At 38.8% G+C, this 21,055-nt stretch overlaps 1 protein-coding gene across 1 annotated transcript in view; it reads left to right on the forward strand.

The window, feature by feature from the left end:
* The window catches only part of LOC146462160 (WD repeat-containing protein 90-like), a 39,795-nt gene extending 19,140 nt beyond the window's left edge, over positions 1-20,655 (forward strand). The window contains exons 16-38 of the mRNA XM_085086046.1: positions 479-857; positions 2,023-2,210; positions 2,817-2,978; positions 3,995-4,123; positions 4,539-4,669; positions 5,763-5,803; positions 6,313-6,560; positions 7,485-7,740; positions 8,634-8,839; positions 9,671-9,937; positions 10,217-10,264; positions 10,848-10,920; positions 11,936-12,007; positions 12,276-12,387; positions 13,324-13,411; positions 13,766-13,855; positions 14,260-14,382; positions 14,986-15,235; positions 16,181-16,311; positions 17,341-17,514; positions 18,204-18,326; positions 18,691-18,775; positions 19,470-20,655. Of these exons, the coding sequence (XP_084942172.1) occupies positions 479-857; positions 2,023-2,210; positions 2,817-2,978; positions 3,995-4,123; positions 4,539-4,669; positions 5,763-5,803; positions 6,313-6,560; positions 7,485-7,740; positions 8,634-8,839; positions 9,671-9,937; positions 10,217-10,264; positions 10,848-10,920; positions 11,936-12,007; positions 12,276-12,387; positions 13,324-13,411; positions 13,766-13,855; positions 14,260-14,382; positions 14,986-15,235; positions 16,181-16,311; positions 17,341-17,514; positions 18,204-18,326; positions 18,691-18,775; positions 19,470-19,624 (3,531 nt within the window). The 3' untranslated portion in view covers positions 19,625-20,655. The remainder of the gene's footprint in view (positions 1-478; positions 858-2,022; positions 2,211-2,816; positions 2,979-3,994; positions 4,124-4,538; positions 4,670-5,762; positions 5,804-6,312; positions 6,561-7,484; positions 7,741-8,633; positions 8,840-9,670; positions 9,938-10,216; positions 10,265-10,847; positions 10,921-11,935; positions 12,008-12,275; positions 12,388-13,323; positions 13,412-13,765; positions 13,856-14,259; positions 14,383-14,985; positions 15,236-16,180; positions 16,312-17,340; positions 17,515-18,203; positions 18,327-18,690; positions 18,776-19,469) is intronic.
* The last annotated feature ends 400 nt before the right edge of the window (positions 20,656-21,055 follow it).

Here is a 21,055-nt window from a genome sequence, read left to right on the forward strand (position 1 = left end):
GTGGACTAAAACCATGGTGAACTTTGGTATGACACGAGAGCTAATATATGAAAAATCGTACACAAATTGTGTATTGATGTTAGTGCAGAAAAGTGAGCAAGTCATACAAAATTCAAAATATTACTATCAGTTTTTAATCGTAGTTAGGGAAGCTGCTAATCGATACGTGTATTGGTGAGATGTTTCCAAATAACACAGGATTTAAATTGTTGAAGACGCGTTTGCATTTGTGGTAATAACACAAGTATACGATATGTTTTAAAATTAGAAATAGTAGAAAGCAACACAACAAGAAAACAAGGGAAAATGTGCTAACGAGAGTGTGTCAGATAAAGTTGACTTGCTGTTTGATTTTTTTTTTTCGTTTCGATATACATGCCATTGTTATGTTTGACCCTAAAAGGTGTTTGCTTTGCAAATTGAACTCTGTAAGTAATAAGCAGTTTATGAAAGTTCACAAGTCAGTTTGTTTTGTCAGGGAAATCTTGGTGTCTTGGATGCATCGGCGCGTAGCTACTCCACTCTGATGAGATCTCACACAGAGAAGATCTTAGCCATGTCATTTGATTCAACTCATCGATACCTGGCCACAGTATCTGCTGATGAATCCATCAGAGTCTGGGATCTTGACACAGTTGCACAGTTGTTTGACTTTCAAGCTCCTGGAGAGGTTCCCTGTGCTATTGCGTATCATCCTCGACAGCAGTGCTTTGCCTGTGGGTTTTTGTCTGGTTGTGTCAGGGTGTTTGACGTTGGTTCAACAAATCTTTTGGCTGAGCATAGCAAGCATTCTGGTCAAGTCACTGGCTTGATGTTCACACCAAATGGCGAGTTCATGCACAGTGCAGGAGCGTTAGGTAACACTTTAGCAGTTGTTCTTCAACTTCTTAATCAACATGATACCAGCTGTTTGACCAGTAGCGTGCACTATCTGAACTCATGTTGAGAGCTTGAGATGGGTCAAAAGGCTGCATTCGGCCCATAAAGAACTCACATGCCCAGAGATGTCAGTTACCCAACGTTTGCAGCCTGAAGTATCTAGGCTGAAATGCCCTGGAGTTGCAATGTAACTTGTTGTTTTACATTATACCAACTGTTCCACCTGTGGCATGCTTCATCTGAGCTCATATCAAAGTCACTAGTTTACACGCCATAGACAGCCCACATATCCAGAGTTTTTAATAACATAGTTCCCGTAGCCTGAAGTAACTTGGATGGAATGTTTGTCTGTCGTAAAATTACCTCCATCATTTTGTCTGGTTTCCTTAGGAAATGTTCATATATCTGAGTAGGGACACAGGGTGGAACACAATATATACATGAGAGACCAGGCTCAGACATTTGCATCAACTCCAATCCTCTGACTGAATGACTGTCATGCTTTCACCCAAGCAGCAAATGTTATAGCAGTTTAAGTCTTTTTGTTTTTCGCGTCCTAAAATATGTTCCAATTAGAAATGTATAAGGTCACCTCTAGGTCAATTAACTTACTTCTGCGTTTAAGCAGCACTGTCTCCTATTTTGACCACTGTAGCTGTAGTTCAGTCTAGTCCAATCTATCAACTTAAGGGACAACCAATGTCATAACAGTCATAAGCCATGTGGTTTCTTCTTAGGCTTTCTCACCACATTATGTTTCTTTTTTGTAGCCCTGGGCCTCCTTGAATAATGATGTATTGTCTGTCAAGTAATATATCAAACACGAGGGAGAGTGTTTCATCCGAATTCTAAACACCAAGCAGTAGTTTGAAAAAGCGAGGCACAGCGGACTTTTTTAAACCAACTTCAAGGTGTTTGGAAACCGGATGAAACACTTTGGAGTGTTTGATATAGCTTCTCAAATCGTTCATAGTTTTTTGAAGAAATTCAAAGCAGAAGTTCACCAAAGTTTATGATAATTAAGATAATTTTTCCAAATCTCCTTTATGGTAGTGATTTCCTTTGTTTTCTCTTCTTCGTGAATTATTAATACGTTTCAGAATGTGTGATAAATAATACAAAAGTAACTGCATTGTGTTCAAGGTTCCCTTGCCCTGTATGACGCAGCTGATGAAGGTTTCCAGTTGATTCGTATTCTGTCCAACACAGTGGTAATGGGTGGTAAGTTTGGTCCACATGTGCTGAGTGTGAGTGAAGACAGCTTGAGGTTAGCATTCATTGGACCCACTGAGTACACAGTGACTGTTGCTAATGCCAGATCATTGGATGAGGTAAAGTTTGTTCTTTGAAGGTGACTTATGATTTGTGCCACCTGTGTACAACAACTGAGTTTTCATAACCTGCATATTCTTGAAAGTCTCGGAATCCAGTCGTGAAATGTAGCTGTGAGTGCGTCAGTGCACCATAGACAGGATTATGTGCATGCTAGGACATTTACAGCTGAAATCCTTAAGAGCCATATGGTATTCCATTCGCGAATTTCACCAAAGAGCAAGCCAACAATGCATTACTCTCCTTGTTTCACCACAACTCTTGCTCACTCAGCTTTTTGAGATGGTGCTTACTGACACAACTGGCTGAAAAAAAATATAACGTTAGTTGATCTCTTGTGACTAGAAGAAGCAGTCATAGCCACCTACCTTTACTTTACATTAATGTTGCCGCCACCTGATTTGTTTAGCGTGCTACTGGAAGCATAACAAAGGTGATATCTTTTCGTTCTTTCCAAAAAGAAGGACTGGAAACCTTAAAAACAGAAAAAACTTACTATTTGTTTGCAACTGTTTACTAAAAGTCCAGTAGAACAAAAGCAAACTGAAGGGTGAATGTATTTCACAATAACTCTGAACCTGTGTTGTTGTTTTTTATTTTTAAAGGTTTTACGAGTAGACATCAGCACAATCACTACGGACAGATCGATTGTAGACTCTGCTCTCCACGTTTGCTTTGCACCATCTTCACTCAAGCAACTGTTGGTTGTTACTTCGACATCCAGGCTGCTGAAACTTGACTCTCAGAATGGCATCCTGTTGAGTGAGGTTTGTGGTGACTTAATGTTGTATCATTAAGTGCAAATGTTGTTGTTGTTTTTTTTAATTTATTTATTTTTGTTTTTGGCATTGAAAAGTTCAAAGTCGCCAATATAAAAACGTAAGGTCATGTCGTCTTTTTCCCTCCCCTCCTTTCTTCTCTCTTTTGCGTCATTCTCAGCCTTTAGGGGGCCAAAAATAAAAACCCAATGATTTAGTGTCATTTCATGAAAAGTGCTCACGTTTTCGTCGGCCATTTCTTCAAAAACTCGGCTAGAAATACATATGGAAACATCTGGTTGACCAGTGGTGAGACTTAAGCTGCATAAAGGTTATTACTCGACTACTAAATTGTTAGCCATCACGTGCCTTAGTAAAGTTTACTAATTCATGAGAAGTCGTTGATTGTGTGTAAAAAGAGCAGAAACGATTTCAGAGTCATTTAAAACCTGATGAAATCACTCATTGGTATAGTTGCTAGATAGCTTCTATTTAGCGGGAATTTTTAAACAAAAAAAGTGGCGAGCAGAGTAATGCAAAGGTATTTGTTGAACATTGAAGTTTCATGAATAGACCCTCTGGGATGGAGGAGCTTTCTATTTATGGTTCTAAACTTATGGTAATGTGAATTATCTGCTTTAGTCTGCTTAAGCATCTTAGATGATCTGTCAGATGTTACAAATTACCTCCACCTCTGAGACCCTAACTAAAGGAGTTTCAACTGTCACATAAGTGGTAGTTGAATCTCATTCATTCACCAGGCCTAAAATATACCATTACGTATATACCACACATTTACATTCATATCCTAACAGTATGCAGTATATTTTTCCCAAGTACATAGTTTGATGGCCTTAGGTCCCACGAGTCTCCTGTAGCTCAGTGGTAGAGCATCCTAACTAGTAATCGGAAGGTCTTAGGTTTCAACTCCTGATAGGAGCACTCGAATTTCCTTTTTCCAGGTTTGCCTGTGTCACTCACTGGATAATACATCATTCTCACTTATGTGCTGTTCTTTCCTGCAGGTGTCCAATATTCATCGTGGTAGCTGTTCCAGTTTGGATGTGAGTCGTGATGGCAAGCACCTAGCAACTGCTGGAGACAGGCTTGTCAAGATCTGGGACTACCATATGAGACTGGACATCAACTTCCAGGTTGGCTAGTAATAGCTCGTCATACTATTGTCAGGAAGAATCCTTAGACTTAGGAAGGCCAATATAAGTGCACTTTTATGAGCACTGGTTAGGTGATTGGAACTTGTTTGGGCAAAAAACGTGTTCAAAGCTTTATTATTTAATGACCATTAAGGCATAATGGATGTTGAAGCGATAATGTTTGAGATTTGAGTGTTGTTGACATGTTGACTCAGCCTTTGTGGCACAGCAGAAGGCAAGACAGTTTACTCGGTATTATCTTCCCTTCCGTAAGTGACTACGTAGGTTAGATTTGGGAAACTCATAGGGTAACCTTCGCATTGACAGTAATAAACCTGAGAACAAAAATTGCCCGCTAGTAGTGTCTTCTTTCAAAAGGGTGTTAAGTGTATCACCACATTTTGCCTTTCCTTAGGTTTTCATTGGACATTCAGATCATATACAGCAAGTTGCTTTTACCCCTGATTATCTTGGTCTTGTCAGCGTAGGGGAGGCTATTTTGTTGTGGGATTTTCAAGGAAGAGGAAGACAGCTACAGATTAATGGGTAAGCACTCTTCTGAGAAGATTAGCACTCCAGAGCCTCTTTTCGTGTCATGAATAACTCTCAAAAAAAGTATTCCGAATTGCAAGAAAGTTGGTTTTGATACTTCTGTCATGCGAGGAATCCACACGAAATCAAGGAGTAGAAATGATATCTGCTTGTTTTGTATTTATCTTTGTATAGTAACTGGTAGAGGTCTTAACATTTTTTTTAAACAAGCATGATCCACTATTAATTTCATTGATAGTGTAAAATGAAATGTCAAAAAAAGTCCGTTTCTTGAAGCAAGAGCATTAGTTGTTTTACTTGGGTATTTAGTGTTCTGTAATCCGCACAAAATCAGCAGAATAATACTTTTTTTTATTTTAATCCACACAAAATCAACGATGGTATGTGCTTGTTTTGTTTTTAGCTTTGTAGAATAACTGGAAGAGGTCCTAGCATGAGCCGCTATTAATTTCATGGATATTGTGTGGTTAATTAAAAATGGGAAATCCCCAGAAGAAATGCCAATTTCGTGAAGCGAGATCATTAGTTGTTTTATTTGGGTATTGAGTTTTCTGTAATCTACACAAAATCAGCCGAATAATACTTTTTTTGATTTTAATTGCGTTCTCCACACCAAAGCCGCTATGCATACGAGTTTCAAATAGCTCCACACTAATTCTGCAAATCTTCTCAAAAATTCAGCTGCTGGTAGCAGGAATTGGGTTTATTCATATATTTGAAACTCACACAAAATCATGTGATACTTGTTTGTTTTCGATTATGTGTAGCACTCAGTTAAAGCCCTCATATGAGGAGAATGTTTAGTGCTCTAGGTTTTAAGCAGTTGATAACGAACTTCGCTTCAAAAAAAAAAATGCTGGAATTCAGAATGAGTGTACTACCTGTACTAAATATCGGGAATCAACACAAATTCAGTGCAATGATATCTCTTTGTTTGACAGATCAACGTTTCTTGGTGATAAAAATATAAAAATGTCTATAATCGACACGAGATCATTAAGGGCAAATGGTACCTGGTACCTATTTGCTTTGAATTCTCTTGTGACATGCACGTGTTAAAAATAACCTTCACATTATTTTGTCTCAGTGGGCGACAGCCACAGAAGAGCTATGTTTCAGAAGTTCCAGGTATTATGTTTTTTATTCTAAATGTATACTGCGGTTTAGCCGCTTTTGTTTTGTTGAGAGGATCTAGGTAATGTTAACTAATAGTTAGGGCACAAGATTGGATACAAATGTCGAGTTTATTTAAGCATTGGTACCTTAACAGCTATCCCATCGTAAACGATCCAAGAGTATGAACAATAATGATACACTACCACTTTAATTGAGATGAAGAGTTGCACTGGACTGCCATGGCAAGTGTTCCAGGGCCCTTGGCACGTCTTTGCATTATAGGATGAAATGCTCAGGTCAATTGCAGTGGATTAGGTGCAGAACGATGCCCAGTTGCTTTGTGCTTTGGAATCCAGAGTTACACACAAGTGTAACAATCCCCTTTGTTAAACATGTGTAATGTTTCAAGTCCTTTAGAAGGTCAATTGATTTTTGTGGATAAAATTTGGGCAAGGCCATAAATAAGGACTCCAGGTTTTGAGATTCACGTTTTTTGTACATGATTATAATTTCCTGTACAGACAGAAGTGTGAGGATCACTCCTGAAAGACCATACAGTCCAACTCGTGCTCATCCACACACCGTGACTCCTAGAAAATCAGTTCCAGTACCCACCACATATGAACCTCCTCAGTTTGATGTAAGCCCAGTTCCTGCTGATGTTCTTGATGACGAAGAAGTGCCCCATGTGCCACAGAGTGAAGTACATGGTCATCATTCTCCAAAGAAAAGCCCTCTGAAACGGATTCCAGAAGATAAAGATGAACATGTATGTTTCACATTGTAGTTTATGTTTTGTTAATGATGTACTGTTTAACATTTTTCCTGACAGAGTCAAGGTTATAAGCTGGTTCCACAACAAAAGCTGCCAGCGTAAAATCTACCTCGCCTGTTGTCGTTCTGTAGTTATTTTTAAATTCTAAGTGCATTCAGTGCCCTCCTTGCGGACACCTGGCTATTACAGGCACCTCATTATTACAGACGAAAAGTGAAGTCCTGGCGAGCAAGATGTACTGAAAATAACTCCTATCACGGTACTCCAAAGTGGGGTCCAAGAGGTGCCCCACTATAGCAAGAGTTGAATTTAGTCAGTCATCTTCACTGTAGTTTTGAACTTTTAAGCAGTAATAACCCATTGCTGGCTGATAATTAAACCCTTGGAAAATGATCATCCTCAGAATGACAGAAGATGTTAAAACATATTTTATGTGCATTTTGTTGGGAGTGTAAATATTAGCCGTGATACCTGGGCACATGGTTTGTGTAATGTTTAAAATACGAGCAGCAGTGTTTTATCGCAATTAAAAACAACGATGCGCAGCCGATAGACCGCAGACCCGATAAAACACGTGCTGTGAGTTTTTTGAACGGCTTGGAAAAGCGTGTGTCAAGAGAGTTCATAACAATGATGCTTTTACGAACGTTGGAAATAAGCATACGAGAGAAACATTAAACACCACAAACTAATAAGGAGTAGGTTTAAAAAGCACTGCACGTGATGTTTTATCGACCATTTGATAGGTCATTGGACTTATGAATTGTTAATGAGTTTTTGAAGCCATGACTCTCTTTTACACATTACCAAAATCTACTTCAAGCATTGTTTTGTCAGAGGAAAGTGGGGGTCTAGTTGGACAAATATTCTTTAAAAGGATTTGCAGTTATTTTCCTAATAACCAATTGAATCTTCCAGACTTCTCCTGTCAGGACTAAATCACCTGCAAGAAGACTGAACTTCAACATTCCTACAACTACAGAATCTAGAGCTCAGAACACCAACAATCTTCATCCCCCAAAAGTCACCAAGCATTACAAGCGACATGAATTCATGTCCTCCTTGGCTGAACGCAGGTATACAGCTCCACCTAACCAGGCAGGACTGCAACTTAAATCCGTTCTTGGGTATAATGGAAATGGAAGGAAGAACATGGTTTGGAAATTCGATACAGGTAATAACAACTTCAGCTTCTGTTCCTATACAAAATCAACTTCGCTATAACAGACACCTTAAGGGCCACAATTTAATGTTCATTTGAAATTTCATGACATTCGCTTCGTAGACTTAGGCAAATTCATGTATTTTCACCAACACTCCCTCCAATCTCTAAACAGTCCTGTTCATGCATAGTATACAAGAAACTCTCATGCTTATAACTTGACCTTCCCTTACGGTGGGTCCTAATATAAAGCCTCGTGGTTTCTTCTTAGGTGCCCTCGCAACTTCCTGTATCTTTTAATTTCTCTTACGTCAATGTATATTTTTCTTTCTTTTGTGTCTGGCAAATAAATAAATTTGAATTTCAGCCTTCAAATTTGAGAGTCTGAAATATCGGGAATTGTTTTTCTTAAACTCCTGCTCGTAGTAATGGGAGGTCCGTTATAGCAGGGTGTCCACAAGGCAGAAAATGACTGTATAGGACTTGATATGATACATAATGTGAAATACTGGAATTATTTCTGGAATGTTATATCGCAAGGGAAACCGGTTGGGTGCAAGTTTGATCAATCTTGATGGGCTCAGTTAGCCCATCAAAGGCAAATCAAAGTCCAAGAACTTTGGTCAGGAAGTTCTACTACCCAAAGCTTATTTATGTTTACTTCCAAACTTTTATTTGAGGTTGAATTCACACGATCGCAATCCAACTCTTCGCCATAGTAAGGTGTGTTTCTCAAAGTGTATAGTTATAAGCAATTGCATGTCATTCGGCTGTTATCTGTCAACCTGACAATGTTCGCCTTAGGGAGGTATCCACCATTATTATACAGTTGTTTCTGCTTTGAAAAAGTACACTCAACTGTATATCTTTCAAACTACTCACCTGCTCCTGTCATTTGTGTTAAGGACTTTTTGCATACACCAGTGGTTGCCTTTTGGTTATAGAGGACCTCCATTCTGGTACCCAGCGTCATTTCATGGGACACACAGAAGAGATCTCTACCTTAGCCTTACAGCATGACGGCCTTGTACTGGCATCAGCCTCAGGGCCATCTGACACTAGTGCCAGTCAAATCTGCCTATGGGATTTACAAGAGGGCATTTGCAAGAAGGTTTGTCAAAAATTTCACTTGAAGTAAACTGTACGCAGGGTGTCACGGATCTTCAGATGTGACAAATTTCCTTCATAATAATAATAGTGACTTTATTATCGTGTCAAGCAACAATCTAGCAGAGGGGACACCTAACAATCTAAAATACAAAACGAATTAATGAGAACTCACTAACATACCAACTACTAAAACTCTAATTCATAATTATCAAAATTCTAATTCTAATATCATACCTCCAGGACCAGTGATGATAAAAGTGTCATGTGTTTTGAGGACCATAGCTTTGTGTGCTTTGCATTGTGACTCAGTCGTTTGACTTGCTGATTAGCGTGTACAGGTTCATGAACTTGACTCCCATCATGTAGCCAAACAGTTTTTATTTCCTTGTTCGTGTCAAACGTAGCGCAATTTAGGTATATCATGGCTTACTTCCAAAGTGATCATTTCCCCCTCTATCAGACTTGACCATATGTTAATTTCAAGGGGTTGCTATTTGGGTGACTAGATTTTGACTCGACATAAATGAACAAATACGTTAGAAGAAAAGTAAGTAAATGAAAAGGCCACTGACTATAGAGTATAATAGGAAAGGTGATAGCAAATAATAATTAATATCTTAGCAGGAAGCGTTCTTTATCATATTGTAAGAGCTTCCGTGCGTTCTGCAAAAATTAAAATATAATAATTATTTCAACTGATCATTTTTTGGTTTAAAAAGTTTCAGTAGTGTCTCGCACTTTGCAGCTCTCCTTGCTGATACAACAAACTGGCAATAAAACTGTCCCTGTGTACAAATTGATAAAATTTACTATTTCTTCTTATACTGTTCAGGTTCTTTACCGCCACAAACATGAGATAGTGTGCCTTACCTATGCACGAGATGATAGATTCCTGGTGTCCGTGGGTGACTACAGAGAGTGTTCAGTAGTGGTGTGGTGTACTAGAGATATGGTCGTCCTCGCTGCATCATGTGCCAGACATCCTGTCCATGATGTTATGTGGGATCCATACACTGCTAACGAGTTTGCATCAGTGGGACAAGATGGATCTGTACTGTTTTGGTTGCTGGATGAGACCGGTGAAAAACTGACTCTAAATGTAAGGTTCTCCAAGGGTATATTTTGTGCAAAAAGTGACTCGAAATGTAAGGTTATGCTGGTGTACATATTGTTAACTTGTCGCTAGTAGTGCTCCTTAACAGTCCTTAACACGTAGCAAAATATCGGTGTGTACTTAAAACGAAGACCTAAAGATTTACCACTGAAATTTAGCTTGGTGATTCATTATTTAGGTTTCTATCTGCAGTAGACGGATTAGTCTTTATCTTCCTTCATCATTGGGATTTTTTATGATGATTCCAGTAATCCGTTTTTCTAGGTTCATGAGCCAGACGTTCCAGAACAACTTGTGCAGTCCAAGAAAGCGGTGAGATGTACATTGTGTCTCTGTAAGAAGCTAAACCGAATCTATCATCAAAAGAATCTGTACTAGTAGAACCTTAAGTTCAATTGGAAGTTCTCTGTCGGTCCTTTTTAGTGGAGGTTAGGTTACTGCAATATCGGAGTACTTTTACTTTGGCCAGCCAGTCTTTAGTTTAAATACCAACCATTCACATGGTTATTAGTTAGATGACAGGGTTGCCACAGTCAGTGAAAAGTCAGGAAAAAACAGATTTTTTTTTTCAAGGTCATGGAAAAGGCAGGGAAATACTAAATTCTACCTCTGTGAAAAGTCTTTGGCTACCCACCAGGTTTGGGAATTTTGGAGAAGGGTCTATTGAGGGAGAAGAGACAACACAGATTAGGATACAATAGTGGCACAGTTTCATGTTGTTTTGTTTAATGAAAAGAAGTACCTTTGATATCACTTTCCAAAAAAAGTGGGGAAATTGATTTACACTTACGTTTATGACAATAGCTAGACATTCCTTTGTGTTTTATGAAATGATCAAAACAAGGCAATCAGTTCATTCTTGATAAAAGGAAATGAAGTCTAATCTTTTTTACAGAGAGATGAATACTATGCTTTTACTGCCTTATGGTATGCAGGAGACAGTGTCATGTATGCTGGTACTAGCTCAGGTAAGGTATAGTTCTTATGGATCAGGTTTCTAAAGAGGCTGGTGCTGCGTCAGTGGGGAATTAGAAGTCAATGTTTGGTTTATCAACAGAGTTGATAAGGTAATTTGGCCACTGTACAGAGATTCGAGTGTCTAAAGGGCAAAGGCTGGAAACGTCTCTTTACGGTGGCCAATTTACCTTTAGTTATCAACTCTGCTGATAAACCAAACGTAAGTTATAGTTCTATTGTCCCTTTGGGGATCATGGCACCAACCCCTTGTTAAAATTATGGACTACCAGAATACAAGAAAGGGATTATAGAAAATGAAAGCGTTATTAGGCTACTGGGATTTGAAAGGGAGACCGTTAAATATGGCATTGGCAATGTTTACTGAAAGTGACTGGGTTTTTTTAATTTTAATTAATTTTTTAATATTTCAATTTTAAATTAGTATAGAACTTTAACTTATGTAAAGCGCTTCTGAATGTTGTTTATAGTTTTGGTGCTATACAAATTCCTTATTATTATTATAATTATTATTATTATTATTATTATTATTAATTATTATTATTATTATTATTATTATTGTTATTATTATTAAGCGAACTATTTCCGTACCAATCCTCTTTCCATTACTCCAACTACTACACTATCCTGCACTTAAGCAGTATATTTTAGCGACCACAGCGTAAAACAAATCAAAACATCTGTTTGTGGTTGGCTTTGATTAACTTATCCAGCTCACCGCATGTCAGTTCACAGGTTTGTTGTCCAATAACAATAGAATTGCATGATGTAGGACAGTGTTTTTAAACACTTAAAAGTACTATTATATTATATTACTATTATGTCACTGTTTTCTTTCAAGTAAAGGTTATCATAACGGGTTTTGTTGTTGTTGTTGTAGACCAGTGTTGCCAAGATGAAGAATGACCTTTTCTTACAATATTTAATTATTTGGATTCTTTTACATTTATGTCCTTAAAATACATGTATGGGAGATCTTTAACTACGCGTTTTTGTTTTTAACTGAAGGTATGTTGTCAGCATGGGACACGAGGCAAAACAAGTGTTTTATTCACTGGGAAGGAGACTCCACAGAGATCGGTATGATTCAAGCAAAACCCTATCTATAAAAGATTACTTAAAATTAATGCATATGTTATTGATTGTTGTGGGTTATTTAGCCTCTCTACTACTACTTCCACTGCAGCTGAACACTCTTTTGCTAAACGTCCAGTTCGTTAACCCATCATACAAACACCAAGCTGGGCAACACTCTCTGGTCCTGTGTTAAAATTGAGTACGTCATCATACATACACTCAGTTACCAGAGCTATGTTTGCTAACATGTGCTTATTGTTATGCTTTACAGACATGGTAATTGGACATGGGGGCAGTCTGGTGGTTGGTAGTGCCTCAGGAAATCTGCGTTTGTGGTCTGTGGTAGGAGTGAGTGAAATGAGACTTCCTGGAGATAGTACCAGGTAATTTAAAGACTGTTGCATCCGCGGCATAGTGGTTGCATTTTATGTTTTCTTCGTAAATTAGAGGAGTTACATAGTTGTCTGTTTTGAGTTCACCAGAATTACATTTTACTCCAGTACCCATCATATGAAGTGACCTGGGGTGTCTTACTTCCTCCAAATAAGATGATATGCCCACTTCTATTGTCTCTTTTAATAGAGATCAAGCACCATGTTTAGGGCAAACGGCCAGCGTGAGATTCGCGCTTATGTTTTCTTTAAAAAAGTAACAGTTAGCATATAGATGAGAATAGTGAAAAATAATTCTGGCTTTTGATGCTAACGCAAAACTACTCAATTTTTCCGCGAAACTCTTTACGCGTGCGGCAGATGTAGGGTAAGCATGGCCACATGGTCATTTTTGCCATAAACATGGTGCTTACTCTTTAACAACAAATTGAAAGGCAGTGCTGTGTACATGAAGGGCCTATGTCGAATTTTACTTGGAGTTTTGGTTTACATCAATATGCTACATTTTTTTGCTCGTGCATATAATAACATTCATCCCATAACCTTCGGAATTAGCTGTCATTTTGGAGAAACTTCCATACTTATCAGCTGCCTTTTGATAATGCTGATGTCACATCTTCAATTAGTGCTATTGAAACTATTGAAAAAAAAAAGCATTTGACGATATTGTGATATTGTGATTGTGAATGGAACAACGAAACGAAGATGTTTGCAAAGTTCTTGTAGATTTGAAAGTATGTGCTTAGGTTGAAGAAGTTACTATAATCGTGTCCAATAAATTCAGAGAACATCTCAAATATTTACGGGTACTGAACCGCTGAGTTTGTTAATATTTTTCTGTGACGGTTACTCTAAGGCATTAGCAAAAGTATTGTTGCAATCCAAACTTGATACATACAGTTTTGTCATAACCTAAATGTTTTATAGGTTATCCAGGGATGGACTTGTGATGGAAGATGAGATGATTCTTGATGGAGCTATTATTTCAGCTTCATTTGATGATGCATTGGAAACTGTAAGCATGGAATAGTTAATCCTTGCCTGTTTAAAGATTCTCGGAGCTACCTTTGCAACCAGACTGTTGGGATTCAAACCTATGATCTCTGTGATACCGGTGCAGTGTTCTACCAACTGAGCTATCACTGAACACTGTACCGGCATCACAGAGGTCATGGGTTTCAAATCCCTTTCAAGCCTGAATTTTTTCAGGTTTTTCACAACAGTCTGGTTGCGTAGATAACTGCGATAATCTTTTCTTCTGTATAATCTTTTTATCCGCAGTGCGTACACATATTTAATATCTTTGCCTGTTAAGTTGTTTATATTTTCTGATAAAAAAAAGTAGCGTTGCTTGAATGGTTTTTTCCAGGGTATAATTGGAACTGTGTCAGGTACACTGTGGTACGTCAACTGGGAGGAAAGAGCCAGCATTAGACTGGTCAGTGGACATGCCCAGCAGGTGAGGCTCACATTAAATTGTGAAACTGCTGTTAATGAAATTTACCATTAATGTACCATAAAGGTCCCTGTCCAAGTTCAAGGGAAGAGATCTTCACCACAACTGAGTTAAAGGGCCCTCTTTACAGGGTTGCCATGGTTTGGGAAAAGTCATGGAATTTCACGTCAAGTCAGGGAACTTCTAAATTCTAACCCCAAAATCAGTCAAAGTCAGTCAGTTAATTACTTTACTTATGCTTTATCATGCTTGAAGTAACCAACTATGTATGATTCTGTGAATTTACCAAACCAAACCTATCCCAAAGTTAATGTAAATTTCCTAGAATATCCATTAACGTTTCATTGACACGATTCAGTATTCTCAAGTGTAAATTGATTTACTTTTTAATGTTATACTGTCTATAGATTAATGACCTGGTTTTCAGTGGCCCAGATGACCAGTATTTTGCAACATGTAGTTCGGATGGCATTTTACATCTTTGGAGTGGAGACAGCTTGGAACATTTACAGTTTCAAGTTCTTGGACAGGTAACAAGTACGGTTTAATTAGATTAAAACTGGGTATTGCATTAGCCAAGTACTACTGAAAGTGATTTGCTGAATTCATATTAGATACAGAAATTGTCTTAGTTCGGAAAAACTCATCTCAGGACGGAAATTTCATCTGATGTGAATCTGGTAAAGGGCTAGTTTCCTGTCTCAAATTCATCCCTTCATTTTTCTGTCTAGAACAACAGGACAATCTGATGGAAACCTGACGGTAAAACATGTTCATGTCGTTTCTTTGCTTAAGCAGTACTCTGAAGTAGCGAAAGCTTGAGTTTCTTGGTCCGTCTAAAATCTTCTGAAGACATTGCAAGCCAGGGTGGTTGTGCAAACGGAATCCATTCTTTTAAAGCATGGGCTACTAGCCATTCGCTTGTATTCCATGAAAATGGCGCATAGCATTTTCTGAATGTGCCATTAAAAAAACTGTTTGAACCAGCCCATCAAAATGGCGAAATTTATGTACAAACTGACCGATCTGGTCACGCAGTGTTTTCAAATGGAAAGCATCCCAACTGTCTATCAATTCAAAGTGGTCATGAAGGACTGTAAGCATTAACCCTAACTCCCTTCTTTATACTTCAGACCTGCAATTGTGTGTCATTCTGTCCCGTGCCTGAAGCCACTCCTACCAAGTCAATTACAAATGAAGGGCAGACAGTGGCCACTGTCCACCCACAACCTCCACCTACCGAGACTGTTATTCAACCTTCGCATTGTGTGGCTGGCTACAGTGATGGAACCATCAGGATATTTGATTTGGGAAAAGTGGAGATGATCATGAAGATGCAGCCACATGGTGCTGCCATTACTGCTCTATCATTCTCAGCTGATGGTAATAGCATTGCATTATCATTATCATTATTGAAATAACAGTTTTTAAATGTAATTGAATGTATGCCATGGAGCTAACGACAAAGAGCGTGGACCAGTGTTGCCTTGTGGTCATTGGTGCACATGTGCCAGGATTCCATGTTCTCTTGGTGTCAAATGCCTCTTTGTGGTGCAGACCTGTCGTTGCTAGAGGGGTTAATTCCTCACTAGCCTCTGTTCCCCTCCCCTCATTGCGACAGGTGCCTGTTTCCATTTACGTGAAGGCTTGTGGCTTAGTTTGCTAGGATTTACCACCCATGGAGGCAGTCTGCACCTAGGAGCTGGCTGCTAATCGTGGAAGGCCCAGACACCCAACTTCCCTAAACGAGGCGGTTGTCAACCCAACTATCAGATCCCAGCACTTGCAAATAATCAAAGTGTTCTTCTTTCATGTACACACGTTTTGTTGTTCCATAACATTTCTTCTACTCAAAAGCTTTTGTTTTGGAGAAAATGTGGCATAGTAGAAGCCAGTGTGCTATTTTTCTCTAGTTGCTGTAACTGTGATGAAAATGTTCAACAGTAAGCCTGCAGATGAAAAGGACATCCCGTTCAGATGGTTTTGATGCAGATTTTGTATATTCAGATCAAACTGGGTCAGGTTTTGAATTATAATCTTTTGGCTATAGCAAAAGTGAAAACACAGGGAACATACGAAGAACAAACGTGACCCTTTTCACTGAGTCTTGGCTTTACAGCAAGGAAACATTGGTGGGAGGTGAACGTTCACACCAATGAAAAAAGTTTGCTCCTCCGAATCAACATTGAAGAGAGACTGACCATAAGTGTGAGGGTAAGGTGGAGCACATTTTGGCCATTGTTTGTTTACATTTTGGGAGGTAAATCATCAGTTGTTCCTGTGTCATGATTAGAAAATAGAGAATTTGTTGTTTTATAAATTGTGCAGGACGAGTGATAATCAGTGGAGCAGAGGATGGTTTGCTGGCAATAAGCAGTCCCTCAACAGGACTCACACTCAGGTTACTGAACGACCACAAGGGTGCACCCATCACTTGCCTCCATGTCTCTTCTGTCAAGGTAAAAAAGCTTTATCAGCTTTTGTTAAGAGGTGATGGGTATTGAAAAAATGCTTGGAACATTTCATAGTCCAAAGGGAAAAAGCATTAAGGTGCATATCCTCGACAGTTACTATTTATGGAATCGCAGGCACTATCAAGACCGTAAATGACCTTAGACAATCCATAACACTACGGTAACCACAACCAATTAAGTGTGTTCATGTACTAACAAGAAACACCCCCGAATTTAAAACTTAATGGCGTAAAGTAGTTAGTGCTTATCGAGAGAATGGTTGGAAAACCTTGCAGAATTCTAAGGAACAATCTCTTGATTTACTTTCCCACACTATTTTTCGATCACTTTGAGATTTCTGTGTTGTCCAGCTCCAAACCTGCTTCTGTCCAAAGCCTTCTATGTGAACAAAAACACGTAACAAAAACGTTTTTCAGGTTCATACACCTTGCCTACTATGGTTGAACTTGCACTTGAACCTTTATTTCCTGGAAAACCAGTTACAATTGCCGATGATAGCATAAAGTGCAACTATTGAGTTTAACCTAAAAGAAGTGCTCTTAACAAAATAAGGAGTTTTATTAAATAAGATAAGCGGTCTGTAGTTCAGTAAATTAGTTTCGTTAAGATAAGAGCAGGATGAGTACTTTAAAATAATTTTCCTATTCCCATAAGAAGCTAGCTTTTAATCTATAAGGTCTCACACGATCATGGAAAGTTATGGAATTTGAAATTTGCGTTCCAGGCCTGGAAAAGTCGTGAAAATTTAGATTTTTCCCCAAACTGTTTTAGCTGATGGTTGAAAAGTATAGAAATCAGGGAAACTTTGTGCCAAGCACCAAAACGTTCTGCCAATGGGGCATTTCACTTATTGTTTTCACCAGTCAGCGGTTCACTTTTTCTTTCAATTTTAAGGTCATGGAATTGGATTAAAAGCCATGAAATTTTGATTTTCTTTCCAAGTTTCTGAGTGAACCCTGGCTATTTTTTCATAAATAAAGTTGCTTTACTCTTTTTCATCTACTGCTACTCCAGGATCAACACTACTCTTTATCCTCTCCACTGCTGTGGCTGGCGACAAGTGCTGATCGTCGAGTGAGTATCTGGAGTTCTGATTGGTCCAAAGACTTCTGTGAGCTGGTAGACTGGCTGACCTTCCCTGCTCCACCTATTGGACCCGATGGAAAAGCTATCAGGAGAGGGGATCCTGTAAGTGAGCATATTATACAGTGGGTACTGTGTTAAGACTGACCCGAAGGGTTTTATGTAAACTATATAAAGCAGACGTCTAGGCTTCAAAAACAGTTTCTCCTGGTTGCTTCTGTTTTGCCCACAAACTTCTTATTGTGTTAGAAACATTGTTTCATATTAATTTATTGTGAATTAAAACAGATGCAACTTTTTAGTAGAAAAAGTAGAAATGACTTATTTTGGTCTCAGAAACAAAAGCTTCCAGAGTCACCACATTCAACTTCAGCAAGCCTTGTTTTTTACTTTGGTCTGAGCTTCACCACACGACATACCCTAGGGAAGCTAGTAGCGCCCTTCACCATGTAGTCTAACCCTGTTTTCGTTTCCTCGCTGACGTAAATATTTATAAGGGCTTTATTTTCCCCTAACACCTCGTATCGCTTCTCTCCCTTTTTTTTTATTTCCTTCGCAAAGGACACCAAGTGCCATTTCCAAGAAGTTATTCTCGAAAATGATAACTGAAACTGGCCAAAATACGTTTAGTTGGGCCAATGTTTCATGAATAAATTTTAATTGTGGCAAATCTAAGCGAAAAAGAAAAATAAAAAAATCGACTTAGAGTGGATGAACTCGTGGTCCTTTTTTCATAATATTCTAATTGAACCTGTCTTTTCACTCGTTATCTTGTGTTTTTCTAATCATATCAGGCCCAATACAGTCAGCTTCCTCCCAGCCTGGCCCAGTTCTCACCAACAGACCCTGATGTTATTGTGTACACTGGCTATGGCATGCAGAAAGTGGTGCAGTTCTACAGTCTCTCACAGAAAAAGGTACATTCAAAGTTCACTTAATTGGCTATTTTTCCTGGTTATCAGTGGCATATCCAGGGGGTCCGGACGCCCTTTTCAAATCGTTAACAAATCAACAACTTCCTGAAGATGAGCATTCATTCTTTGCTTCTGAAAGCTCAAGTCAAGATGAAAATATAGCATTGTGAGTAGACACAACAACACTTGTAAGATTTCTTGGACATAACTTTCAATTTGGTTTGCAAGAATGACAATGAATGTAACGGTGTACAGAAATGAACTTCGACTTAGGTATTTTTTCTTAGTACCAACTTATATTTGGACCCCTCCAACAAAACTCCTTGATTCAACACTGGTTATAATTTTGCATTATTTCACCGTACAGGTGGTGCGCACAGCTGCACTGACACAGTGGGCAAGGTCCATGGATATATCACCCAAAGGACATCTCATTGCTATTGCAACAGAAGGTAGATACAATCTCGAAGGCAAAGTGAATTTACATCACACTCGCCTACAAAAGTGTCTCTCAAAACAATGTTTGTCATTTCAGTTGTGTAGCGTTCATAGTACAATGAATAACAATTGTTGCATCTACTGATACGCTTTTACTGCGTAGTATGTCCTTGAGCCTGTTTCACACTACAGCACAGCGACATAACAACATACATAAACAACGACAGAAAAAAAAAATGCTTTTATCGTTATGCATTATGATGCTGTGGTGTCGTTATGTCGTATTTGTTCACATTGGTGACAAAGTTTACAAAGGGTGCCTTTGCATTTGGGTGACCTTGCTGTTATGTCGCTTGTGTGAACCAGGCTTTGGTCCCATGAGACAGTTGAAAAGAACCGCTTCAACTATAACTGACCAGACGATTGACTGACTTTTTAGTTGGCGTATTGATTGGGTGGCTGTCTGTCTAGATGCCTGGATTTGTATGGTTGAGCTCACTGGCTACCTTCACTGGCTAACTACGACCAATCATAACTATACGCTTGACATTTATTTAACACCTTATCTTATTCACGTTGTGTTATACGTTCAGGTGGCATGGTTAATATTGTGTGCACACAAGCTACAGTTGTATTGTGAATTGCTAAGATAGTTCCTTTGTAATTACCAACACACTACTTAGATTGTCTGTTTGGCTTTGCTTCCAGAACGACTTGTGAAACTCATGGATTACAGTGAAGGAAGTTTTCAAGATTTTTTGGGACACTGTGGTGTCGTTAACAATGTTAGGTTTGCACCATCAGGAGACCTTCTATTGTCAACCTGCCAATCCCAGGTTTTGATGTGGAATGTGAAAGCCTAGCTGAATTACAGCTGACTTTTGTGTGACTTAGCATCGTGCGTTTGAAGGATAATGGATTAGATCATGGTTAGGACACTATGATCAATATAGAGCACATCCGTGGTTATGGAACGCAGCGAGATGAATTAGCAATGAGGGGGCCTAACAAAGTTAATGTTGAAAAGGAATCACCGGTGAATTTAAAACAAAATTATATGAAAGAGGAAGGTATTCATGCAAGTGCTCTATATTGGGACAGAATGTCAGTTTTGTGGAACGAAAAAACTGAAAAAACCTATAGACGACCCAAAAGTCAACCCACATAACGCTGAGCCTGGGGTTCAAACCTGGTACATTGGTGGAAAGTGAATGCCGTCATGCACTGTGCCAAACCCGCTCCCCAACCGTTTGCTCAAAGTGGCTTACAGCTCTGTTTACAATAGCCAATCATTTTACTGGTGATGAACGTGCAACTGGTTATTTGAAGGTTCTTCGAGTCCCCATCTTAGCCCTTCTGTTGTTATACAACGTGCCCAACTCAGCATTGCCTCAGATTAAGTGGTTAACAGACGATTTGAGACACTGGGACAAAACGCCATGGATAGCCTCGTGCGTTCCATCTAGGGTGTATTCTGAACCCCTGTACTGTGAGTAATAACCAGGTGCAACCTGGCGAGTGTCTGAGCAAGTGAAAACGCTATGCAAAGATGACACCCTTGGGAATACCTGACGGATTGTTAAATACAGGTTGACTGATTAACACAGGCGAAAGCAATAGAAAATAACTTGTTGAAACCCTTTAAAAGGGGACAGGTAGAGGCAAGGTTACGGCAACTAGAGGAATATTTTTGATACAATCTTTGTACAAAGTGGTGTACATCCATACAAATGTACATAGTGTAACCTCCCACAAAGTCATGTACATAAAGGGTGAATACTTCAAAACATTTGATTCCACAACCTTGAACAGTTGTTAAACAAACAATTTCACACGTAGGAGTATTTTCTGTCGTTGTCATCAATAAGACGATAATAAAATGTTTTAGAAATGATGTATGCGTCTACCACTCAAGTGGTGATATAATTATGTTAAAGGAAACCTCCACTGTTTAAATAAGTTAACGTTAAATTGTTGAAAGTACAATCTTATTTTCATTTTGTTGGAAAACATGGAAATATTGTTTCTGTGTCGGACAAAACAGGATTTGAATATCGCTCATTTTCGCTTTTAAATTTCCCGGGCGCCGCCATATTGGATCTCATGACGTAATACGGTTGTCAATTGTTTCACAAAAAAGAGCTTCCGCTCACTGACAGTAGCGGCAAACCGTACGAAATCCAAAATGGCAGCGCGCAGGAAAATTAAAGGCGAAAATAGACGATAATTGTATCGAACTTTTGGCATACTTGAAATGTTATTTCTAGTTTTCAAACTAAAATTTACAATTTAGA

This window comes from Pavona decussata, unplaced genomic scaffold (genome assembly GCF_977016875.1).
Source record: "Pavona decussata unplaced genomic scaffold, jaPavDecu1.1 SCAFFOLD_191, whole genome shotgun sequence".
Classification (NCBI taxonomy): domain Eukaryota; kingdom Metazoa; phylum Cnidaria; class Anthozoa; order Scleractinia; family Agariciidae; genus Pavona; species Pavona decussata.